This window comes from Fringilla coelebs, assembly GCF_963513975.1.
Source record: "Fringilla coelebs genome assembly, chromosome: 6".
Classification (NCBI taxonomy): Eukaryota; Metazoa; Chordata; class Aves; order Passeriformes; family Fringillidae; genus Fringilla; species Fringilla coelebs.
Window position 1 is genome coordinate 59,387,572 of NC_140034.1, and position 26,992 is coordinate 59,414,563.

At 39.4% G+C, this 26,992-nt stretch overlaps 1 protein-coding gene across 1 annotated transcript in view; it reads left to right on the plus strand.

Annotated features, from left to right (window-relative positions):
• SPON1 (spondin 1) overlaps nucleotides 1-26,131 on the plus strand; it is a 181,051-nt gene extending 154,920 nt beyond the window's left edge. The window contains exons 8-16 of the mRNA XM_084207154.1: nucleotides 13,842-14,043; nucleotides 14,878-15,018; nucleotides 15,352-15,427; nucleotides 15,868-16,050; nucleotides 17,466-17,636; nucleotides 18,304-18,471; nucleotides 19,334-19,498; nucleotides 20,730-20,993; nucleotides 22,121-26,131. Of these exons, the coding sequence (XP_084063280.1) occupies nucleotides 13,842-14,043; nucleotides 14,878-15,018; nucleotides 15,352-15,427; nucleotides 15,868-16,050; nucleotides 17,466-17,636; nucleotides 18,304-18,471; nucleotides 19,334-19,498; nucleotides 20,730-20,993; nucleotides 22,121-22,284 (1,534 nt within the window). The 3' untranslated portion in view covers nucleotides 22,285-26,131. The remainder of the gene's footprint in view (nucleotides 1-13,841; nucleotides 14,044-14,877; nucleotides 15,019-15,351; nucleotides 15,428-15,867; nucleotides 16,051-17,465; nucleotides 17,637-18,303; nucleotides 18,472-19,333; nucleotides 19,499-20,729; nucleotides 20,994-22,120) is intronic.
• The last annotated feature ends 861 nt before the right edge of the window (nucleotides 26,132-26,992 follow it).

Below are 26,992 nucleotides of genomic sequence, written 5' to 3' on the forward strand. Positions count from 1 at the left end.
GACAATGTCCTAGGTGAGAGTTGGAACTCCTTACTGTCTTCTGAAATGAAGTAAAATTACTCCTTCTCCTCATCTTATTCTACTTTGTTAAAAAGCTCCATTTATTTTCCTGTAAACTCCTAATTCAATTCCTGAGGTCTTTACATACTAAAATAGCTATTAGCAACATTACTATGTGCATAAAAATTACAATCAAAACCCCACGTTCAGTTCCTGGAGAACAGAAATGTCCTGCTCTATTTCCACCTTCTTTTTTCTTCTAAACTCCTTTGCAGTACTTAAAACAGAGTGCATAAATTAGGTACATTTGAAAAGAAAATACTGAGATTTGTCTCCTGTTTTTGACTGTTATTTACTGAATTCAACTTAAAAGCCACAAAGTTGCTGTTCAGCCAAAGATGCACTTTTAAAGTAAATTATAATTTACTTACATCTTGATGAAATTGATTTTCTATTACTTGCTTCATTTTTCTCCACTGAAAACAGGAGAAAATTACAACATTTACATTAAAATCAAAATAATGGAGTAGTTCTTTGAATCAAAGTTTCAAGTAAACCTTTCTTTTTGTGCTGTCCTGCAAAGTATGTGATTTGGGGAATCTTTTTGAGATTTTCAGAAAATCTGATAGAATTAATCTTATTTTTCAGGATTTAGGTAATTGATCTGTTTATCTGTCTGTCTGCAGAATTAGAGAAATTAATTTCCAATTCATCCATTTGAATTATCTATTTCTCTCAAATTTGCATATATGGATAAAATACGTACATATAAATCACAACAAGAACTGGCATTTTTCTTTTAATAAGACCTATATTAAAAAAATATTTGTAGGCTGAAATCAAAATCAGTATCTTGTTGTTCTACCTACATTGGGAGTGATTTGTTTTGGAGAGATTAATGTGGACATTGTTTGAGGAAAAAGAAACAGATGTACAGAGTGGATTTGTGGCCTTGATCAGTGATTTTACTGGAGGAAAAAAAGATTCTCTATCTCCCTGTTTAATTGGTAACTCAGATTTTGGTGAAAGCAAGCTGCTTATTCCCTTGTGTCATGTTTTAATTTTGAGACAGTCCACTGTAGTTATTTATTACAAATGCCCAGGTTCAAATAATTAAGCAGTTTATTCCAGTTACATTTTTTTAGGCATGTCAGATAGTGCTGAAATGTACCTTAAATGGCCTTCCCACAGAGCTGCTTTCGTTTCTGCAGGGAATGCTGTAGGGCCAGAAGGTGTTTGTTCAGAGCTTTTACCATAAACAAAGATCATACAACTGCCAAATTGCTCCCAACATATCATGCAATAATTAATACCTTTAAACATTCCTCCACTTTCTCAGCTACATCCACTCCACCCCCCAACTCCCAAAGTAATTCCCCAAAACCTCCCTCACCTTCTGCCACAACACAAAATCAGTTGGCTTCTGATTGGGATGAAGTATAACATCTGTAATGGTGTGAATTATAACATCTGTATTGTCTCCCCCTTCCCATGAGACTGAAAATGGAATACAAGTTTTTAAAACGCCCCATCTCTGGGTCAGAAAAGGGCATAATCCCACAGTGGTGGCATTTTTGGTTTTTAGGAAATCCACACATTCCAGAGAGGGCCCATTTGGTTGTGTCAGTAGGACGTGGACCCACCCAGGGATGCCTCTGTCTCATTCCCTGCCTCGGTGTGGACACACCAAACCCAAATAGAAATGCTCCCTCTGATTTCCCCTGGAGCCAGAGGTTTGCTGTGCCTCCCTCAGAATCCCAGGGGCAGGGCTGAGTGCTGGTCTCTATTACGTTTTAATCATCATTGAGAGGGGAAGATTCAAATCAAGGCACCTCTCAGCTCTCATAACAGAGAGGCTTTAGGTGAAAAATAATGAAATACCCAAACTGGAGACCTGGCAATGCCTGTTGGTTAATCCTGGGAATTTGTCTTCCTAGAACATCTCATTGAGGGTCGATAGAACTATTCACAAGCACCACACCAAATTCCTCAAGGCTTGCAAGCTTAAATTCATTGGAAAATTTCTACCAGTTCCTACCCATCCACTTAAAATATTTGAAATTGGGCCTTTATTTATTTTAAAATACTATGAAGTCACAAAAGTTTAGTTTTGCATTAGTTCTGAGGTTGGTTGCTCATTTTCAGTTGATGTAATCCTTGTGCTGTCCCATTAGGAGTGATGAAATCGCTTCCTGGCTTGCCATGCAGAAAATAAATAGCTGCCCACAAATAAAGGTGATTTTGGTATCAGAACGTAATTTATAAAAATGTACAATAGCAATGAGTAAATTATTCATCTGCTCAATTAGTCAGGTCCTCAGACTACCCAACTGAGATTAAAAAAACAACAAAACCCCACATTTGAACATGCGCACTTGTGTTTGGGTTTAAATGGCATTCAGAAAGGCAAAATACAGATGAACTGCAATTAGCCAGCTGTAATGGGCATTGTCTAAATTGTCTAAATAATTATACTTGTTGTTGTCTCCAAAGGGATGAGAAAAGCTCATATCATAGTCCTTTAATCATCTCTGCACTGGATGTCATTAATATTTGGTTATACAAATTGATTGTAAACATAGTTCCACCTAATGAGTGGAAAAATAAATCACGTGTGGATAAATTTTTCTTTTGTGACTAAGAGTCAACAGAGGCTTATATAAAAATAAGGAAGATTATTATTTATTGCTCCTCCATAATAATGAATTATTATATTCCTTATAATGCTTTTTTTTCATGCTACTTGTTAGACATTTTCTCCTAGGTGAATACTGCATTAATCTGGTTTCCACTCCCTCTGTAATTTTAAAGTAGTAAAGCTGGTGCATTTTCTTGCCTTCCAAGTTTTTATACCCTCCCATAGCTACATTTAAGCCATGGAACCCCTTATGTGTGCCTGTGGTTGAATTGCCTTTAATTTTTTTAAAATAAAAAATATTAGTGTTAACTCTTGTTATAAAGTTAGCAGCATCACTCCCTAGAGTCAAGTGGACAGCATGAACAGCTCAAAAGAACAATTGATTTAAAACTAAAATATAATAGATGTAGAATCTCCTAAATATAATAATCTCTTAAAATATAATAAGGTAGAATCTAGCTGTTGCCTGAAGTGAACTTTGATGAACTTTTAGGGATTCTTGGGGACAAAAATATCCCATTATCTTGATTGCAGTTAATAGCTTGCAGCAGCAAAAGGTCTCTGACCACACTTGGTTGGAACATCAGCTAAAAACCCCAGACCAGTCATTGCCATCAGAGCAGCACCATCACTGAGCTGCTCTGAATTCACAAGAACATCCTTGCCATCAACAGCAGCTGCATCCAGGGAAGCAAAGCTTGCAGCAGAGAAATAATGGCATTTGCACAAGCCCATCTCGTTGATAACAAGCCATCATGAGCAGCGAAAAATAAAAGGAAATAAAACTGCAGGCAGCTAAGGCATGAAGAATTGAAACCAGGAATAGGCTGATGAATTGTCTGAGCTGCAAATTCATTCTCAGAGGCTCACCATTGTAATGGGTGAAATGTGGTTGTATTTGACACCTCATTGGATTTATGTTATCCTGAAAGAAAATACTTTTTTTTTTTTTCTGAAGAGTTATGATGTGCTTTTCTCTTGACAGATGAGTTGATTTAGATTTTGAGATGCTTGAAAGTATTTTTTAAATTCCCTAAGTGGCTCTCTCCAGCTCCAGCTAGGCTGTTATAAGAATAAAAGTTGTAATGTTGTATTGTATGGGCCATATTTTCCCTTCAACAGGCACCCTGGGAGTATTATAAAAAGATTTTGTGTGAGGTATGTCTTGTCTAAACTTAAACCCCTGCATGGTAACTATGCAGATTGAAATTTTCATGCCAAGCTGGAGGAAAATACAATGTTTTACTTGTGTTTAAAACGTTCTAATAGCTGTTTATTGATTGAGGTTTTGTGTTGCCATCCTTTAGAAAAATGACTTGACAATCAGTGAGTTGAAAAACTCCTCTAAATCTGACCGAGTTCAATGAATGCACAGAAATCTCAGTGTTCCTGAGATTGCTTGCTAACATCTGGTAGCTCATTATTCCTTCAGAAACTGACCTTATCTGAGATGCCATAAATGGATGGACACAAATTCTGCAGAGGCCACAGTGAAATCCAAAGAATTGCAGAGAGAACTAAATCAGAATGCAGAGCTCAGGCTGATGTGGGAGACATTTTTGGACTGAAGCTTTCAGGAATGAAAAACAATTTCTAATATTTTAAAGTGAGCTACTTTGGTGAAACTGCAGGAAGAAGTGGAGGAAAGCAGCACATGTGAATTGGCATTTGAGCCCTGTGTCACAGCTGGCAGAGTTACTCTTGCAAGACATAATCAGGACCTGAATTTATGTAATACACAAACAGATGTAAATGTGAAAACCTCATTCTTTATCACAATAATGATGTTTTCCTTACATCAATTACAAGTAAAAAAAAAAATAAAAAATCTTGTTGCCCTAAAACTAAAAAAAAAACAACAACAAAAAAAAAAAAACTAAATTCAAGCTGATTTCCTGATTTCCTTAGAAACTAACTTTCTTAAAGTAAAACCATTTTCAGGAAATATAACAAAGGAATAAAGAAGCCATTTATCAGAGGAAAAATAAATTCTGTATAAAAGAAAAAGAAAGCACTTCAGCTAAAGTATAATTCTTGTTCAGATTTATCCACTCCGTTTTTGGATGAGAACTTTTGCCATAGCTGTGTGGCAAAATGCTTCCTCACCAGATGTTCTGCAGTGATGATGAAAATGCTTTGTCTTTTAAAAACTCAGATTTCATAGTCAACTCCTCAGAAAGGAGCAGGAGTGCAATCTTTAAAAAATAATATTTCTAGCTTTGGATTTTCAATAGAACTAGTTAGACATAAGCCTTGGAAGCAACAAATAATACTCCCAGAACTTTCTAATCGTTCTGTGGTACCCACTCCCACAAAAAGATATGTCAAGAAAAAAAAAGAAAATAGGATGTTCTGGTAGCTCTGATCTTTCTAAAATAATATTTTATGAATGTGGATGTACAACTGGAGCATTTAAAATCATATTAACTGTAATTGTTTCATGAACTGCATCCCAGGAATTTAATATAAGGAGGGCCTGCGAAGATTTCTGTAGCTTTCCCCCAAATATGTTGTTCTATACAGCAGCTATTTTTATTCTTGCAAGGTAACATTTTGTTTCAATGGTGCCACTACAGCCTGTGTCTTTACTTTTTATTTCTGTAAATCTCTGGAGGGTCTTTTTTTTACCCCAGGAATCCTTATCTCCTTTGTCATCCCCCACTATCACATTGTGCTGCCTACCTTAAAATGGGGTAAGAGCCAATATCTGTCAGTCCTGTTGGAACTTAAGTTTCCTTCCCCAAAATGACAGTATGGCACCAGGAAACATTTTCAAAGTTTGGAGGTTTTGTGTACAAAATGACAGGAGGCCAGACAGAGTCTCTTGTTTCTATGGAAACACAATGATGTGTCTGGCTCAGCTATTTTCTCCTTTTATGATTTTATAGATAACTGGGATTCATCCAGTGAAGTTTAATATTGTCAAAAATAGAATCCTAACCCCCAATCTAATCAGAAACAGTAATGCAGAAAGGACAATCCAATATAAAAAACCAAAATACAGGGGAAAAGTCAGCTGCAACTTTTGATAACATGAAGAAAAATACATAAATTTCTCTAGAGCTGTGAAATAATTTGAGTGCTCCAGCTCTGCATTTGGCTAATGGGTAAACTGTATTTTTTATGTCAGTGCTACATCCTTCCTTCCTGCTGCATCATATTCCTTGGTGTCCTGTCCTACAGACCCCAAACCTTCAGGTGTCCCCACTTGTCTGACTTTGGAAGCTTTGGTTGAGTCCTTGGACTCCTGACAGCTGGATGCAGGAGAGGTTTTTGTTGAATGAACAGATTACCCATCAGCAAACCTAATCAAAGCACTTTTGTTAAAAGGCTTTGACTTCAAAATGCAAACTTTCATGTAAGAATTGGACCTGAATGGAAATTCTTTTCTTCTTTCATGTTGAAAAAGCTAATTCTGTTTAGGGTTTCTTTAAATATAAATTATATTTTTGTCCCACAAAGTAGATATATTTGTGACACCAAAAATCTCAGAAGATGTATCTCAGCAATAATACATATTTTAAAAATCCATCTAGAATAATAGGCTTTTTTTTTTTTTTTTTGAGACAGGGTGAAATTGGTCTCAAAGTGCATGTAGATATTTGGATCATTAATGTAAGATAAAATCTTCAATAATATGAATCTCCATTTTATTGCTACTTCAGGAACTTGACAGGAATGAGTGAACCCAGCATATACTGCCTTCAAAACTTGCTTGCACTATTTTAATGCTGTCTACAGAGCTCCATTTAAATGAGAAAATAACTCAGTCTCTTATTTTTTCCCAGACATTAGGACAAAACTCTGCTGAGTTGTGTTTACCACCTCAAGGCAACAAATTTCTGCCTCTCTTGGCCTCCATTCCCATGCTATTGTGAAGTACCCAGTTACCTGAATCCATATCAGCTGAGTGCCATTTAGGGTTATATACATTTATATAACTTTATATACATTTGTTGACTAAGAAATCCAAAAACTACATCACACTTAAAAAAAAGAATTGTCTTGAGTGTCATTACTTAAGGGTGTTACTGAGACCTAGGGAAACTTCATTGTCTGACAGATGGTCTGACACCCACGTTAAGAAATTCATAATCCAATCTCAAGGAAAAAAGAGTTCTAGGTAAAAACATATGTGTTTGTTGGGAAAGAAAAAAAGAAGTATAGATTTTTTTTTTTTTTTGTCAGAGCAAGCACATATGGCTTTTCAGTTCCATTTTCTGTCACCATTTACTTTCTACTTAAAATTCAAATGTCACTAGGCAAGGAAAAAAGTTGAGTAATAAAACATAGAAAAGAATTAACTAAGAACAATCCCTGCAAGAACATTATACTCATTGTTCATGGAAACTAAAGGCCATCCAGTTAAACCAAACTTTCTCATCCCATTCTGCAAACATCTCATCCCCTTGCCTTTTTTATTTCTCTACATGTTCCTCCCATTGGTAGTTACAGCTTTATGATTATTTCCCAACCATCTGCTGTCTTTCCTTGAGCCAAATAATTTCCCTTTATAATATGGTGAGTAATCACGTCAGCATCATTTCCATGCAATTGCACGTGTACTCACTGATCCTGCCTCCTCATTCCTGTGTAAATACTCACTGAGTAACTGGCATGATTTGCCACTTCAATTCCTAGTGAACACAACTCTGTTTGCAAAATTTCAACCTGCTAATTGTTACCCCTTTGCACTTCGTTATTAATGCAATGGTAATTAAACATTTACTCCAGTTCCCATCTCCAGACACCAAAAGGGATGTGCACGTTGGATGGAGGGATGCTGGATGAACTGGAATGTGCATTTATTAATTGAGGTGCTGGGCATCCTCCAGAGGACTGGAGAAGTGCAAAATGCAATTCTCATCTTGGGATATTCGCAAATTTAATGGGTTTGGGAAGTAGGACAGTATTACTTTAAAATTCTTTAAAGGATTTTGAAGGAGTATCCACATTTTTTAGGTATTGCAGTCAATGGTATTGATGGTGTCATTTGTTAAAGACACCATCAATACTATGGATTGGAATGGTATCTTTTGTTAGAAGATCTTTGCCGTAGTCTAACGCTCAGAATGAGTTAAGCTGGTGGCAAATCAGAGTTAATTTCTAACCAGGTCATAAACAGGTCTGTGCTGTTTATCTGATACTGTTAAGGGGGGTGGAGAGGACCAGATCTCAGGATGGGGTGATGTCAGGCCAGGCTGAGGAGCTGCTCTGCCTCTGCTGCTTCTCAGGCCAAGCAGGGTCTGCAGACCAGCCAGGTGAGGAAGGAGACAGACACACAGCAGCAGTGCTCTTGCAACACCCCTGGGATTTCCTGTGTAAACACAGCTGTAATTACTCCAGGCAGACAATTTGTAGCCCCAAAGCTCCTGGGAAAAATGAAGAGAAATTTCCTGAATCTGTCCAGTGACTCCTGAAACATGGTTTGTTTGTAAATGCACAGTAAATAATCTAAGAAAGGGGCACAAAGCTCTTCTAGGCAGGAGTAAATATTCCCAGCATCATAACCACACCTTGTTTGTGAAAAACTGCAAGTTGCACACCAAAAAATCCTCAGTTTCAGAAGCTGCAGTCTAACTTGACATACTTGAGGTTTTCTTGCAGTGTAGAAAACCTGCTCACATTTGTTGCACACATTATCAAGTATGCCCTTTGATGAATGAAAGTATTAAATCAAATAGCTGATGTGTCAAAGAGCAAATATATCATTATTGTCTACAGTAGCAATCCAGGCATGCTTATAGGACAGTATGAAAATGCCTGAAATGCATGTGTGCACAAAGTCCCTTCATTTTGTAATGCTTTCTAAAAACCCTCAGATAATTGATATTTTAGAGTTTGTTCTGATGCGTGGTTTAAATGCCCGTGGTAATGATATAATCCCCAAGTTCAATATGCAATTCCATATCCACCCCTTTTAACTGGTTACAGCAACACTCTCAGTTTAAAAGCTGACACACAGCAAGGTTTGAGGTTGTTATGTAGGGGGTTTTGTGTGCTAGATGTAGAAGTTTCTGTCTTTCTTCATTCCTTCCCTATGAAATAAAATAGCCAAACTCCTCCTCTCACCTCCTCTGTTTTGGTGCTCAGAGAAACCAATAGGTTGACATTAATGAGCTTTGCAGCTTTTTTGTGGATGTCAATCAAATTTCATTGATTCAGTGCTCATGTTATTGTAGCTTTCCTTTCCCTAGCCCTTTTGGAACATACACATGTTGAAATTATTCATTAGCTAAAGTGCTTACCTGCCATCCATTTAATAAGAACTAAAGATTCTCCTCATCCTCCTTCTGTGCAACCTTGTCCTGGGGTGACAGGACAAACCTGGAACTCTGGGTTTATGGTCAGGTGTTGATCCTTGTGCATAGAACTTTGTTGTCCATGTAGGAACAGTAATTTCCATCACTTCATAAATGGTTTTCTCAGTAATACAACATCTAAATATCTCATCTAATTTGCTCTGTTAGTTGCAGACTTCTAAGGGTATTTTCCATTCAGTTTGGGATCTTAATTCTCTTCCTTTCTTTTCTTTGAAGCTACTTCACTTTTAGGATGTTCTGACTTTCAAGTTTATTCAATAAAAGAGGTGTTGAGTAAGTGCTGCTGGTAGGAAGCTCGAGGATGGGAAGTTTGTTTCCATGCTCACAGTGTTATTTGTATCAATAGCAAAAGGTTCTAAAGATGAATAAATAGGAATGTTCATCCTGAAAATTGTAGCTGTGATGTAGTGCAAGTCTGTAAAAAAAGAAGGATGCTACTTTTGCTCACTAGGGGTAGAATGGAAAGTTCATTTGGTATTTCTGAAAATACTCAGTTTTCATGGTCCTGTAATCAGCTAAACTCTTAATTAAAAAAAAAGACAAAACTGTTTTCTGATCATCAGCACCACTGAGATGAAAGCAGTGGCAATGTGGTCCACAGTGCTTTCAAACCCACTGCCTCTGATCAGACTTAGAATAGTTTCTGTGTTTCACTTTTTTCTTCCTATTTGAAAAGGCTACTGCACCACCCTGGGCACAAGTGAAATCAGATCCTGGAACACTCAAATAAATTTAAGAATGGTTTTATAAACTCCTAAGAATGGGGTTAGGGTGAGTATACCTTAACACAGCTCTGTGAAAAAATCTGGAGAGGTGAAAGCTATTTCCAACAACCTTACTCTTCATATAGTTATTCAGTCCATGGTATATATAAGATTTCTTCCCCCTGCTTAATACTGCCTGAATTAGGATTTAAATTTCAAAAGGGGGTAAAATCTCAACCCTATAAATGGTCTTATTACCTTAAAAAAAAAAAAAAAAGAAAAGAGTCTATGCTTAGGTTACCTTTTACTTCTTTTACTTGCTTCTCTTATTTTGCTAATCAAATATCAAACCAAAAGTAACCATAAAGTTTTATTCTGCCAAATATTATTTTTGCTTTTTTTATTCAGCAACTCTACACAGCCACCTTCCTCATGTGTGCTCTCTTCCCTTTCTCATGGACCTCAGTAGAACACAACAATATTGATTCAACACTCAAAAACGTGTCTTGCAGCAAGCTGAGTTACCTGATGGTTTGTCAAAGACTTCCTTAACCCCCACCCCCAGCATGATAGCAACTAGGTTGTCACTTAGGGAGAAAACTTGTGAAGCAAAATCATGTTTGTGCTCTTTCAGCCTTAAAAGGAAAAAAAAAATTTAAAAGGGAAAAAATAAAAATAAAACCCCACAGTTCAAAACACAAACACAAAAATGGGGAGGAAAAAAAAAGACCATTTTCCTATACTGCTCAGTATATGGCATCCCTGTAGCTGGAGATCCTAATCCTGCTACCAAAAATAAAATTGAATAGAAATAAAGGAAATGGGAAGCATTAGGATGCAGGATGCTGCCTGGGACTTGCCTCACTCTGTGCTGTGTGACAGGAATTGCCAGCAGGCTGCTCAGGCTCACAGTGGAAAATCACTGTCTGCTTCAGCCAGGGAAAGCAGGGCTCCCCTGCCCCCTGGGGCTCTCAGGGCTCTCACCTGGCACTTTCCTGATGGTCAGCATTTGCTCTGCAACTCTCATTTGCCACTGGGTTTAGGCATTTATTTGTGCAGGGGAAGGAAAAGGGGCACGTTTGCCTCTTGCAGAAAATTGACGAGTTATTTACACTCCAGGCTTTCCTGTGGGCTTTACCAGACGTGCTCAACCTGTTGCAGAAGAGCACCTTCTAAAATTTTGAAAGAGGAAAAAGATATTTTATCCAAGGTGTTGATGATTCAAAAATGAAAAAAAGTTGGGTTTGGGGCGTACTGAATAAATTTTTGCACTGGTTTCCTTCATGGAGATCCACAGCGCAGTCTTAGGGCATTTGAGCCAGATGTGTTGCTGAGGGATGCAGGAAGAATTTAGGTTCCTGCCAGCTTCATAAATCTGTCATTCATGTGGATACTGAAAAGAGCTGAAATTTGTCAGGTTAAAAAAAAAAGCTAACAAAAGCTCCCAGAGTTTTCTGTTGTATAAGCCCAGTCTGTGCCTGTCCCTACATCTGGGTAGAAGTTATGGGTGGTGCCTTGAATCAGACCATTTCCCTTAAATGACAGCAGCTCAGGAAGGACTCTGGGTTTTGGATGTTGGGAAACATTTAACAACTGTTGTTCAGGTTAGTATCCATAGTCCTTACAAGAATTTGTCAAATTTGCTTGCGTTTGGAAAATGAGGAGAGGAGGGAGAGGGAGATGAGGGAGAGGGAGAGGAGGCCTCCATTTGTCCTCTATGAATTTTTTATTTTCTTTCTTGTTACGGGATAAAATGGCCATAACACTGTCTACCTGCCCTAACAAAGGAGAAGGAGATAGGTGATTTTTGGCCAAGTGCTCTGAATTGGAAAATTATGGCAGGCTCAAGTTTAGTGATATTTAACACATCCAAAGTCTTGGAGGCAGAGTGAATCTCGCCCTGAAGTGTTCCTTAACAGGGTTTCAACACTGATATAGTTATAATTTAAATAATACTATTCTTTAAATACAAATAATATATAAATATAAAAATAAATCTAAATAATACTAAATAATAATATGATAATAAATATAGATGTAATTTAAATACAAACATATTTTTATTTTCATTAATAACATGACGAATATGATGTTCTGCCGTGTCCATGTTAGACATATTCTCCATCTAAACATCAGCTACACAAACACACATCTCTGATATTTTTACAGTGTATTGCTTACCCTGTTTGAAATACAGAATTCCTGTAGGGAATTCTTAGAAACCCTTGTAATGCAGTAAATCCTTTAGCTACTTGAAGTCAGTTAATAGGCTTTTTAAGACTAATCACAGCTCTGTGCTTGACAAATATATCAGGATACTGCATTCACTGAGGGAAGTTGATACTGTCATTCATTATTTTATGACTTTGCATTAGACAAACTGAAATCAGACTTCTATCTCTAATGAAAAAAAAAAAGAAGTAATTTGCATTTCTTTCTGGGAAAGGCAGGATTAATGACATCAAATACTTAGCAACTCTTCTGCTCAGAGTCTTTAATTCAACATAAGATAATTTACACAGTAAGACAGTAACAACTTCTAAAGACTCTGGAGCAGAAGTGGCCAGAACATTTTACATATTAGCCAATTCTTCTTAACTTCCCTATTGAAGAACTAAACATGCTAACTTTTAGATATCTTATTTTTGAAACTTTGTGATAGCTAGTGAAAATCACTGTCTTTGAGCTGTTCTGGTTTTCTTAATGTACTGAGAGTGCTTTGAGCCAGATAAAAAAAAAAAAAAAACAGAAATAAATACCACATTTTTATAAGCATTTATAGGAAGAATCAACTCTTTATGACTACAGTAGAGCAGTGTCTGGGCACTGTTAAGCATGCATGGGCATTATTATTGGTTACCTAACTAAAAGAAGGAAGGACAAATAATACTGTAAAAACGTCTCACATTTAAAATAAAAGTGGTCTGTAGATACTCTGAACCAGTCTATTTTGGCATAAAACTGAAAAGAAAATAAACCAACAAAACCTCGGCTCGACTCTATTAACCCAAGTCCTGCAGCTGGGGAAAATTTGCTTTGACATCAGACCAGAATTTAGAACAGAATTAGCAAAATAATATTTTAAATAATTCTGCATTTGTTGTTGCTCACCAGAAGAATGCCATGAAGGCTTCCAGCTCCTCATCTGCCAGCAGGAGCCTCCAGCCAGGGCTGGTTTTATCGCCACTGGAATGGTTTTATTTCACTGGGATGTGGGAGCTGCTGTCAGCAGGGCAGAGCCGAGGTGATGCAGCAGATCTATCCCCAGGGAGCAGGGATGAGCAGAGGAGCTCTCACACCCACCCCAGATCTGCCAAGTCTTGGCTGAGCCCTCCAGGGCTGGCAGTGACCACTCATCTCTCATTCCCAGGAGCATTCAAACTCTATTAATGAGTTCTTTTCTGCACACACAGGAGCCCTTCCAAGAACTTTTGGCGTTGAAACTCATGTTGGCTTTTGGGGCGGGGGTAAAAAGTAACCCAACAATCAAGGTATTTCTCTGCCATTTTAGCCCTAATTTTTGCAAGTGTTTTGGCAGATATTTTTATTATTATTGTCCCACTAATGCATAAGCACACTGCTGCAGCTCTGTATTTCTATATTGTCGAATTAAGTTCTTTTCTGACCCAGACATGGGGCAACTGAGAGGCGTTTTAAAAACTTTTATTCTCTTTTTAGTCTCACGTTAAGGATAAGACAATACAAATATTATAATTCACACTATCAAAGTCAAAAACTATTTTCTCATTACATTATAAAAATTTCTTAACCTATCAACTTTTACCACACCATACTATAAATACCTTGACAGTAATAGTCTAAAATTACCCCTCATAAATCCTACTGCAATATATCTTTCATAATTCTATTTCTCTAAAGTATCTAATCTTGCTTTCAAGACCATCCTTTAAAACTTGTTTCTAGTTCCATTTCTCTCTCAACAATGTCTATCCTATTCCATAGCATTTCTAAATCAACGTTTCTTATCTCAAGGTTTGCATACAAATGCACGCTATGTAAACCTTCTGTCAGACTTTAAAAATTCTCTACAAGTCCATTTCCCACGCTGTATCTCTTTTACCTGTTGAAGTGCAGTCACTCCTTGGGTGATGCTGCAGCTTTCTGGGCTCAGCTCCCTCTGGCTCAGTCCCTGACGCTCTTCCCCCGCATTTGCAGGAGAGCTGCTCCCTCTGCTGAGTTCTCCGTGGATCGCCACCGGCACCTGATGTCCTTCCTGACCATGCTGGGCCCCAGCCCCGACTGGAACGTGGGGCTCTCTGCCGAGGATCTCTGCACCAAGGACTGCGGCTGGGTCCAGAAAGTCGTGCAGGATTTGATCCCCTGGGATGCCGGCACCGACAGTGGCGTCACCTACGAGGTACGGGCTCTGCCTGCGATTTATCCAAATTATCCCCTCAGAGCAGTGAAGCAGGAAAGCAGTTTGATCCATGGTGATGCCTTTTATACTTTTTACTCTACTCCAATTTCTCTTAAAGTGAAAAGACTATTCGTTTAAAGAGGTGTTAACTACACTTCACTGTCGGTGGCTTTGCCTGAGCTCCTTCAGCATTGGCACTCACATGGGATGATGTGAGATGCACCTGGGATGTTTTTACCACAGAAGGACAGGATGGGTAAGGTTGGGAAGAAGCACAGGGAGTCCCATCTGGTCCAATCTCCCTGTTTAAGCAGCGTCATCCTAGAGCAGGTTATAGGGTTCTGTGCAGCTCTTGAATACCCCCACAAGGAAGGCTCTGCACCCGCTCTGGGCAATCTTTCCCAGGGCTTGGTCACAGCACTGCAAAGAATTTCTCATTTATATTCACCTGTTAGATTCACCTATTGCATAAACAGAGGGCTTTGGTCACAACCAAGCCTTTGGGTGCCTTTTTGTACAGACCAAAGCAGTGCCATCATCAACTCCACTTTGGGGCTGTTTCAACCCAATGCCGACTGTTCTGTTTGGCACAGGAAACTTCAACTATTTCTTTCAGCAAAGCAGAGCAAAACCAACAACAACAAAACCCCCCAAACAAACAAAAAACCCCACAAAAAACCAAACAACAAAAGTCCCCATACCAGTAAGTATGAGTGTACCAAGTTCACCTCACTCTAGAATTTTGCAGTTTAGCATTTCAGAGCAGTTTTAATTTCTGCAGATTAACTTTAAGTTTCTTTTATAACACCTTTTTTTTTTTTTTTTTGATTGCAGTCTCCTAACAAACCTACAGTGCCTCAGGAGAAGATCAGACCTCTTACAAGCTTAGATCACCCTCAAAGCCCATTTTATGATCCAGAAGGAGGATCTATCAAGCTGGTGGCCAGAGTTGTCATTGAGAGAATTGCACGAAAGGTAGAATATCTATAAGCAAAATTCTCAAGCAAGCAAAAATCAACTTTGTAAACAAAAAACCAGTCCATTCTTTCTCCACCTTCCCTCCAAATCTACTCTCCTTAACCTAACCACAGCAAAGATAATGGCAGAAAAAATTTATACTGTCTTAAGGTGTTAGTTCTCTCAATTCTGCAATCGTTGCATCTGCTTAATTGGGGATTTTCTTTATGTACACATAGGAATTTGAAGAGAAAAAGGTGCTGCAAAACACAGCAGTCTCACAATGTACTGGTTGAACCCCTCATGGATGAGTTTCCCCTCTTCAGTGTTCACAATCTTTTTTTTTTGCAGGGGGAGCAGTGCAATATCGTTCCTGATAACATAGATGATATTGTGGCAGATCTAGCACCAGAGGAAAAAGAAGAAGGTACATTTGAAATTAGTTTGTGCACTACTAATTTATATTTTGTTCCATTCTCTGCTGTCACTTGTAGATAAGGTACAAAACTGTCTTAGGAACAAAAATTCCACTCACTGTCAAACAGTGATTTAGGTTTTCATCTCTTCTGGTCTCTTCTATTAGCTTTTCCTTGTACAGAAAAGAAATTGCATGTATATCTAGGAGATGACAATAACAACACAGGCAATAAAAGAGAGGACTTTTGGGGTTAAAATATTTTTTTTTAAAAGAAAGTTGTTTTGTTTAAAGAAAGTTGGATTTTTTTTTCTTCTGAGGTAAAATTGAAAGGATAGAATGCAGAAGGAAATAATGTATTCTGTTGGAATCTAAAGTAATCATCAGCTCAGAAAAAGGAAGAAAATGGAAGACCATTTTTAACATTCCTTATGCTTTGCCTCACTTTTCAGATGACACCCCTGAGACTTGCATATACTCAAACTGGTCCCCGTGGTCAGCCTGCAGCTCCTCTACCTGTGAAAAGGGCAAGAGGATGAGGCAGAGAATGCTCAAAGCTCAGCTGGACCTCAGCGTGCCCTGCCCAGACACCCAAGACTTCCAGCCCTGCATGGGCCCAGGCTGCAGTGATGAAGGTAACCAGGAATGGAAGGTGGAGGAGAAGAATGCCTTGTGGAGTTTGCTTCTGCTTTAAAGTTCTCAAGGGTGTCAGCTGCTGTAGTATGGCTTGGGCTGTGGCCAAGAGAAAATTGCTGGAGAACACGAATGGCAGTTGTCTGTGGGGAATTCTGCAACTCAGCTGTGTCAGGGCATGGAGTGCACAGAAGTATGAAGGAGTGAGGGATGCTGTGGAGGCCTCGTGGGTCTTGGGGCTTCAAGGAGACAGGAGCAGTTTTTGGGTGTAGTAAAGTTGTTTGTTGCATGAACGCATCGGTCTCGAAGGCGAGGAGTTCAGAGTATTAAAGTCTCTGCTAATAGTTCTCTGGCATAAAGTCCAGAGCAGAAAGAGCTGCAGCAGCTCCCACCTTCTTTCTTCTTCTTCTTCCTTCCTTTCATCTTCCCTCTTTGCACCCCAGTATAGGGGTTTTATTCAAAAATTATCCAATCAGCTAAAAACACGACTCTAAAACATTCTTTGTAGGCCATTCTAATGTGTGAAAGTAGTATTAGTTCTTACCCGAAATCTACATACATAATTGTATCTATTTACCTGGATAGTTCCATGTATTCAATCTAGAAATGCAAGCAACGTTCTGCTATGGTTTTTTTATGTCTGGGGCTAACTTACTGAACTTTAAACTAGGCTTTAGGGCCTTTTACTAGCTAAAACAGTCTCTTAAGGAACTTAAGATCTATTTCTGTTTACTTAAAACTAAAACTTATACTTTTATATCATGTCTATGTGGCTTAATATATTTCAGCTTCTCTAGAGGTTCTGATTCAGACCCTGCATTTCTTTTTCTCTCTGAGGGACTCAGAGAGGCTTCTGTTCCATGCATTCCAACAGGATGCAGTGGAGGAGAGGACAGTGGGAAAGGCAGCATAGGAGGGATGCTGCACACAGCTGGGCAGCAACTCTGTCAATCCCTGTGGCTGCAGCTCTCTTCCCAGAGAGCAGCAGGCACAACTCTCTCCCAGGCTTTTTCCTGGGAAAGGCAGTTGGAAGCCCAGAGAGAAGAGAAAACAATTGTTATCTCTATTCGCTGCTCCTGTTGTTTGGCACATGTGGAATGTGCCATGGAGATTGTTTGCCAACAGTGATTTGTTAATTGGATTCTGCTGATTTACCAGCTGGGTCAAAGCTGTGTCCTGGCTGTCTCTAGACAGTCGTGAGTTTTTCTTTAGTATTCTTCAGTATAGTATCTCTTTAGTGTGTAATTTAGTATAGTATTAATATAGTATAGTATTAATTTAGTATAGTATTAATATTTAGCATAGCTTAATAAAGCATTTGTTCAGCCTCCTGAATCATGGAGTCAGAGCACATTATTCCCTGTCTGGGAGCACCAGATTGATCAATCCCCACACCTGAGTACTCTCTGTGTTTCAGATGGCTCCACCTGCATGATGTCTGATTGGATCACATGGTCCCCTTGCAGCGTCTCCTGCGGGATGGGGACAAGATCCAGGGAGAGATATGTAAAGCAGTTTCCTGAGGATGGCTCCATGTGCAAAGTGCCCACTGAGGAGACTGAGAAGTGTATTGTAAATGAGGAATGCTGTAAGTATTTCATTCAGCTTCATAAAATCCAGCCAACAGCAGGAGCACTGCCCAAATTTTTTTTTTTTTTTTTTTTATATGAGTCTTACTGGGGTCCCACAGAGCTCCATCTTAGGTCCTCTGCTCTTCAATACCTTAATAAATGACTTGGAGGCAAGATGGCAAATTCCCAGATGATCCAAAACTGGGAGGAGCTGCTGACTCCCTCAGAAGCAGGGAGGCCCTGCAGAGAGACCTCAACAAATTAAAGAACTCTGCAGTCACCAACCACATGAAGTTCAACAAGGGAAAGAAAAAAAAAAATTATTGAGCCATTAGAGAGTGTCCAAAGGAGGCCACTAGGATGGTGAGGGTTCCAGAGGAGAAGGCATGTGAGGAGCTGCTGAGGGCAGGGAAGTGGTCACAGCACCAACCTCACTTCAGGAAGGGTTTGGACACCACTCTCAGGGACAGGTGTGACTCTTGGGGACGACCCTGTGCAGGGCCAGCAGCTGGACCCCATCACCCTTGGGGGTCCCCTCCACCCCAGCCGATGCTGTGATACTGATGAACAATGGGATACTGATGAACAATGGGATACTGATGAACAATGGGATACTGATGAACAATGGGATACTGATGAACAATGGGATACTGATGAACAATGTTCTCTGCCCACTTTGAACAGCTCCCAGCAGCTGCCTTGTCACAGAGTGGGGTGAGTGGGACGAGTGCAGCGCCAGCTGTGGCACGGGCATGAAGAGAAGGCACAGGATGATCAAGATGACTCCTGCTGATGGGTCCATGTGCAAGGCAGAAACCACCGAGGCAGAGAAATGCATGATGCCCGAATGCCGTGAGTGGCCAGGAGCTCCTCTTCCCTGCTCTGAAAACAAACATCACTTCTGACACACAAAGAACACAGCCAAACCAGGAGCAGTGCTGCTTTTCCTTGCCCTCCCTAAAACTGGGAGGAAAAATCTTAGGGCTTGTGCATTAAGTAGCACATTCACTGCCAGGATGAGAGCTTCAACAGAAAATGTTCAGTGGTGTCCTGTTGCTGTGTCACCCACACAGTGGTGTGTGTGTATCAGCAAGCCACACCTAAACAACTCTAAGTTATGCAATATGAGGTATATTTGACCATAAGGCTGGAATAAAACACGTGAAACAGTGCCTTCCCCTTTTAAATCCTGAAAATTTCAGAAATTGAGGTGTTGCTTTTGTGCAATCAGCCAGCCACACCCTTACTGTCACTATTAATTTCTTATGAAATGTTACATTTTCATCAGAGATAATTTTTAAAATATTTTTAGTAGATTAGATACGGAAATTTCACTTGTTAGACTGAATTAAGTTGACTTCCATCAGCTCTATTCACTGCAACAATCCTTTTATTTTTATTTTTACAGGAATTGTGATTGAAACTTAGCTCCTTAACCTATTTATTCCCCAGATACACTGAGACCCAGCAGATATGACTTAGATACAGGAAAAGATAGCAAAGATATTTAAATCAAGCAAACTTTTCAATTTAATATAAAGTTTTCTGAGCTTCTTCAGCAGCACCATTCAGCTTCTGGCAAGAATTGGCTGATGACAGATAAAACGTAGCACATTTTCCACCTGTATTAATTCCAAAATGTATACCTTCATACTTTATTTATAGGAATAAATCGTTAAAAATAAGAATTAATTACATTTTTATTTCTGACCAGATACCATCCCCTGTCTGCTGTCTCCCTGGTCTGAGTGGAGTGACTGCAGTGTAACCTGTGGGAAGGGAATGAGAACCAGGCAGAGGATGCTGAAATCTGCTGCTGAGCTGGGAGACTGCAACGAGGAGCTGGAGCAAGCGGAGAAATGCATGCTGCCAGAATGCCGTAAGTTTGGAGAATTCCCTGGGAAGGGGAGGCTAATTATGAGTCAAAATCTGTGGATCAAACCTCCATCACCGCTTCTTAGCATCACTTCTTCAATAGGTGGGGTATCAAGCATGCATTGTTTAAAAAAATTATTTTGTTGTTATTATTATCATTGCAATTATCAAACATTTTCAGCAACTGAGAGCTGAAATATGACTGTGTCTTAAATTCAGCTTGCCCTACATCACCCTATGCTTATTCCCAATATTTCCATGGGAATACAGCTCTGCATGTTTAACAGACTGCAGCTCCAGGCAGCTCCCCAGCAGAACATAAGTCAGAATTACAAATCTTGGTTTATCACTCAAATGCAGACAGTGTGCCAGGAAAGAAAGAAAGAAAGAAAAGTTGAAATCACCTGTGTGATTCTTTCAGCTCAGAGCACAAAAGAAGCTTTCTCTGCCTTTGATACACCTCTGAATGGTATCACTCTGCAACCTGCTACTGGGTGGTGTGGAGGCAGCTGCAGAGACTTTTTTACCTTACTCCATTAAAATCCCCCACTTCTTGGGTAGAGCAAATTTCTGGTTGCTTTTCAGTCTTTGTGAAGTGTGATAGCCTAAGGCACTGCTGAATGAATGAGATATGATTGCCTTTAGCATCCTGTTTCCAGCTGGTTTGTGAGGTTTTATCACAAATTACATTATTTTTCACATAAATCATTGGTTAAAAAGGCTTTTACGCTGTAATTGCTCATTCAGCTTTTCTTAAATAATGTGAAATATCGTTTTGATTTTTATTCACTGGGGCTGTAAGTGTTAAGCAGTGCTGAAAGATGAAGACTTTTAAGATATAATGGTATTAGTGAATGTGGCTTATTGCATAACACTGCCAGCAAAGCAAGGCTCAGATCCCAGAGGTAGCAAATTATTTTTAAATATAACTCAATTTTCAGCAGCTTTTCATTACAAAACAGATGGGTGGGAAAATTGAAGAAGGCACAGGAGAATTATTTATATGTTCTTTGTAATTTTAGTGATCTGCCAGCACCACTCTTGAAGAAGAAATCGAAGCACATGTCAAATAACACTTCTGCTAGAAATGGATTCAGAAAGTTCTGACATGCAGCCTCCAAACTGAGGAGATTGGAGGCTCAAGTGGAGTCTGTGTAGTTGGGGTGCAAAGATTCATCTGTGTGTTTCTGGGTTTAGATTTGGTGTCATGTTTTTGTGTTCCCTGTTGCCTGCAGCCATCCACTGCGAGCTGACGGAGTGGTCCCAGTGGTCCGAGTGCAACACCTCCTGTGGCAAGGGCCACATGATCAGGACGAGGATGATTAAAATAGAGCCCCAGTTTGGGGGAACAGCCTGCCCTGAGACCGTGCAGCGCAGCAAATGCAGAGTGAGGAAGTGCCTGAGGGGAGCAGGGATGGAAAAAAGGCGCTGGAAGGAGGCTCGGGAGAAAAGGAGAAGCGAACAAGCAAAGAAGAATTTAGATAGTGAGCAATATCCAGGTGAGTGTGAAACCACTTTTAGTGGTTTTCTGCATGACAGTGATGCCTTGTGAAGGCTGGCCTAGAACAGAGGCTGGGCAGAGCCAAAGAATAAAGCAGGGATTTATTAAGAGGCCACAATGGACCTACCTCGGGCAGCACAACTCAAAATGGCCCCAAAATGCACGAGCGCTCCCGGGCTCTCTCCCTGGGATCAGTTCTGCTCCATTTGCACCTTGCAGTTCATTGTCCCATCCCAGCTTTAGCCCAGGCAGTCCCACCCTGCTTGTTTTTCTCTCTGCAGCCCACGGGGTTTGTGCTCTGGGGCTGACATTGGCATCATTTGTCCTTGGTGCCCAGCTGGAGCAGGAATTGTTTTGTCTCCCTGCTCTGTGCACAGAGCTCACCATCCCCTCCTGTGAAGCTCAGACCCACACACTAAAGCAGCACAGAATGTGAAACAGAGAAAAGCTGAAACATGAGGCATCAACAGGAGGTTGTGAGCAGCTCCACCACATTCTGTGAGAGCACCTTCAGCACTTCAGTCAATAAAACACAGCCACTTTCAGCGCTTGCCCATCACCAAAATCAGCCAGCCTAAGCTCAGGGCACCATGGAGAAAGGCCCACATCTCTCTGAGTCCCAGCACTAAAAATATTTCAGCTATTCCCCACAAAAGTGTGAAAAAGTTTAAATTTTACACCTGGCAAAGGACTGATTGCAGTTTCTCCAAATCAGGGTGGCAATCTTTACATCCTGTTAGCTTCAGAGATTTAAAATATTTGTTCCTGGATCTGATGCTGAATTTCAAAACTGAACTCATTTCCACCTCAGCAGTCTGACTCAGGCTGCTCCAAGAGATCTGCTCAGACTGTTTTTCCAATGGGGGACAGTATCATCAAGTACTAATTCCTCAAATCAACAAAACATATCTTGTGGTATAATTAACATTATCTGGGTAGGAATTACTGCTAAGTTGTGTGCTTGTCTGAAATTTAATGACTTCATAATTTTATCTGTTTTTTTTTAATGTAAATATTTAATTTCTTTTTACATTTTCCAGTGTCTGACAAATGCAACTTGGTTATTTATACTTAGCAGGGGTTTCTACTGCTAAAAACTTAACCAAATCACTTTTTTTTTTTCAGTTTGTAGGATGAAACCATGGACTGCTTGGACAGAATGTTCTACACTCTGTGGAGGTGGAATTCAGGAGCGCTACATGATGGTAAAGAAGAGGTCCAAAAGCACTCAGTTTACCAGCTGCAAAGACAAAAAGGAGCTAAGAGCATGTAATGTCCATCCTTGTTAACAAAACACAAGGTTCCAAGTGATGCACTCTGAGCTAAATGGAAAGTCAACCTTGGTTTGTTTTTTTAGAACAACAACAACAAAAAATATAAAGTGTATATTAGTTTTCATTTTTGCAGTGTGGTTTGCTTTTTAGTCTTGCTGGTGCAAGAAAAATATTTTATAAATATTTCTTCACGGATTTATGCTGAGAGTGAGTCTTTGTTACTCCAGCCAGCCCTTAATGCATAAAAATAGTAAAGTCATGGTGAGTTATTTAACTAAGATACAGACACATCTGTGGACATGGAATAGCCATATAGAAATATCACTTGTAAAGACATGGGATGCATGCATATTAACAGAACTAAGTTAAAGTGACAGGAAGTTTCACCTGTGGGAGGATTTCTCTCTAGATTTGCTTTTGAAAATCCAAAGCAGTGCCTCTGTGATTACACAACTATGCCAAGGAGTAATGTCAGTAATGCTGGTTCAAGAACATTAAAGGTGCATGTTTATCTTTTTACACTACTGGGTTAAGCTGAAAGTTATTATCATTATTATTATAATAATTTAAACACTTTTCTTCAGATGGATGCTGTGGTCCATGAAAGAAGGTCTTTTATTCTTCAAAACTTAAAAAAGAAATAATTTTTGTGGCTCAGCAGTGATGTCTGACCACCACACAATCACAGTCAAGACAGCACAAAAAGAAAACATGCAAATATCATAACATGTGTACAGTCCATTGTCTTTCAAAATGGACACAGAACTAGTAGAACTTGGTCCAAAGGGTTGCAACAGCTGTGCCACAGGATGTCTTCCACATGAGGGACGCAAAAAAATTAGATCCAGTTTCACAAGGATTTTATTCACAGGAAAAGAGGGAGACAGGTTTATAATAAAACAAGAATGGTAGAGAAAAGGTGAGCCTGGCTCTCATGCATCCCTTAATGAAATGAGCCTCTGAAAGGAAACAATGACAGTCTTTAAAAAACACTGATTATAGATTGGCACAAGAATACATTTACAGCAGTGTCATTTATGTCTTTTTTTACTCAGAGCATGGGGTAATCTAAAAATTACTAGATTTGTGAGAATTACCCATTTCTGTGTGTCCTAGCCGGGTTAAATGTCCTCCCTGACTACTTAAGTGATTAAAAACTGCCTGAGATGATAAAATATCTCCTCACTCTTCTATTTGCTATATTACCCCATCTCCTGCAGTTTAGCTTTCATTCCCACACAGAGTCAGGTGTAATCAGGGAGACCCTTGGGCCCGACTTGCTATTGGAATACAATCTTTTCCTGCAATTCTCTTTTCCTGTAATAATCTAACATGAAGAGGGGTAGGTGATGGGTTACCTCTCTGTCCAGGCAAGGCAGCATTCCCCTGTGGCTCTTCTGAAGTAAGAGCAGTGCACTGAAAACAAAGATTGTCGATGCCGACACTTAAGCTTGAGAGAAATGAATGGAGAGATTTTTTTTTAATGGTCTCTAAACCAGCCTTAAGTAATTTACTCACTTCCTTAACACTTGGTCACTACCCTGAGGACCTGACAGCTGGGTTTTAAATATTGCTGTGAACCACAGCCCTCTGAGCTGTTCATCTTCCCACACCACCACCCTGGGGATCCTCTGTACCTGAACAGGCTCGTTGGGCTGGTGGCATTAATTGTGGGGCTGTTCATCAGCCTTTCTGCACTGAACACTGCAAGGGCTGCTCAGGATTTCCACAGCCATCACATCCTACCTGCTCTCAAGATATTTTACTGCTTTCTGCAGATTTGGAGTTAGAGAAAGGCCAGGGAAATTATAGGACCAAGGGCAGTGTGAACGCTCTCCTGCTGCTGCTAAATGAAATGAGTGCACACCCACAGCCAATCAAACCAGGAGAAATCAGAATACAGCAAGGTTTAATGCCAAAACCAAACATTTTACTTTTTGCACAGCTTGGCTCACTTAATAATATTAACTCAGAGAGTTTGCCTCCTTGTGCCTGTTGAAAAATCGTGCAGTTTATGTCTCTGCCGCACTGCCACGACAGCATAGCAGCAAGACCGTCCCTCTGTAGTGCATTTAGGACTTTAAATTTCACTTGTATGACTGAAAATAAAGAAAACCCAATTAAAAAAAAAACCTGTGGAGTGATATTGGTGCTGGAGGAGTGACCAGCTGAGCATATTTTGGGTAAGGAAACTGCAGAGAAAAGCCACAATCATCAATGCCAGGGCAGAGCCACATCTCTGGCTGAGCTGACAGAGGGTGTCCCAGCTGAATGAGCTGGGAAAAATAATCACTCAGAAAAATAATCTTTGGCCATAAAATGTGTGGCAGGGTGCTTTTAAAGGCTTTGAAGGATCTGTAAGCCTGGGGCAGAGGGAACAGAAGAAGTTTCTCCTGAATGGAAAAATTTTGCTGAGTTCAGGAACCAGATTTATCCCATCAATCACTTGTCCAAGCTTATCTTGCAAAACCATGCCTGTTTCAGCAAATAATCAATGAAACCCAGCGTTGTATTTTCATTTTCACACTTGTTCCAGGTCATCAAGCTGTTTTGTTTACTAAATACTCCCTTTGCCAAAGGCCACATAGTTCAAACACACTTAATAGAAAACATACACCACCTTTCTGAACTTGCCCACAAAATTGTCCATTGAAACAATCTGGGATTCTCTTTCTCTGTGCTTCTTAATAATTTGATTCTCCAGATCCTTTTTGTCTTCCCTCTCTCTCTTAGAAGGCTGTTCAGTGTGATTTCCAGTCATTTCTCTTAGGCTCACTAAAGTTCTGAATGTTGCAAATTGCTTTTTTCCCCACCTTGTTAACAGATGAAATGACAAAGTTACTGCACCGGGTCAGAAATGTGTGACCACTCCTGCTTCTGTTCAGCTCTTCACACTTGTTTTGCTGTTGAAACGTTTTACAGATCTCTTGTCTTTCTTCTGTCTTGATACATGAGAAACATTTAGGCTTGTTACATTTTGTATAAAAAAAAATAAACACAAACAAAAACAAACGAAGGAAATTAAAAAAAAAGGTTGATTTTCTATTCAGAACAAAAAAGAAAAAGCTCTGATATTCAATATGTAGAAATCTTGCATTGTTACTGTAAACTTTCTAGTAGTGTAATAGGCACTGGTTATCAGTCAATAAAAATAAGAACTGTTATTGTTCTGATGTCCTGAATAATCCTGCTGAACTCAAAGCACAGATGTCACACCAGTTTTGTAGACCTCAACTACCAGATCCTAGCATTGTGAGTACCTTTTTTTTCTAATATACAAAGGATAGAATCTTTACACATAATAAAAAAGAAAAGTTAGGGGCTTAACAAATGTACAGTAGGACTCTGTTTGTGCTACATATGAGTTAAACAAAATTTTGTTTGATTGCATTTTTAGATTTCCTTTGTTGTTTTTGTTTGCTGTGGAATTATGAAAAAGCTACCATGAACATTTCTTACCAAAGTCTTGTGTAGATGTTTTGTAGCTGTCTGCCTAACACATTATTGTTATTATTATTATTATTGTTATTATTATTATTATTATTTTGGAATAAAGACATCTTTACTATGAATTTTACACTTGTATGAGATTCTGTTCCACTTATACAATTCTGTACACCAAAAAACCATTTATTAATAGGAGTCAAGTAATGTTCTTATTTACATTTTACTCCTGTTCAAGGTCACAGGGAATGGATTTTATTAGAACCAGTCATTCTTTCTACTTGGAAGTTTTTTGCATCAAGGTCTTTGTCAAACAGTTTGTTTTCTTTTGAAATCACAGGGTAACTTCGGAACACCACATAATGCATTTGTGTATTACTCTCATGTGGGTTTTGTTGCTGTTGTCAGTTTTTTAATAAAAGAGAAACTATTTAAAAGAACGCATTTAAAGCCTGGTAGTACATGAAAGGAAAAATCATTAAAAATAAGCTCTCAAAAAGCCTGAGATTTTGTGAAACTTTTGACTGATCTTTTGTGCTACTGGAAAACTGTTTTGAGACACTGTGGGTCCAAGTGTGCCACTGATAATTACCCAGAAATTTTGGAGGTGGAGGGGCCACACAGCAATGCTGCTGCTCTAAAAATCAAATTGTCTGTAACACTTGCAGCCAGCTAAAAGCAACCAGTGGGTTCCTAAAAAACCCCTCTAGCCTAAAACTGAAGAGTAACCAGGCTGGGGGGAGGCTGGAGGTAGTAACTGAAATATGCTAAAATCCCTAAATTCCTCACTTCCACATTTAAGGCACTTTAGTGGTCTTTGCTCCACGTGCAAACCATTTAATATTTTTACTGCAACACTTTCAACTCTGGGACTCTGCCACTCCATGTGGTGTTGTGCAAAACAAAGCAGTTCTGTTGAGCTGAGTGATACTGGGTTCTGTCTCTCCTGCTTTCCAAAAGACAGAACAATTTCTGCCATAACTTGTGGGTTCTCTGCTTCCTTTTTCTACCTCCCTTGGGTCAGGACTGAAGGCACCTGAGATGATAGTCCACGTTCAGACTCAGGTGTTTATTGTTTCTTAGCATTGTTACAGACTCACAGCTGTGAGCTTTGCAGACTTTCATTAGCAAGGCACAAAATGGCCAACTATTTCTGGTTACAAGGTCTTTTAAGGCTAAACTATCCAATTAAGAAAGGACACCTAAATTATTTTCCCTTTTAACCCAATAACTGCTCACTCAAAGCCTGCAATGCAGACTTTTCTGCCCAATTACAAAA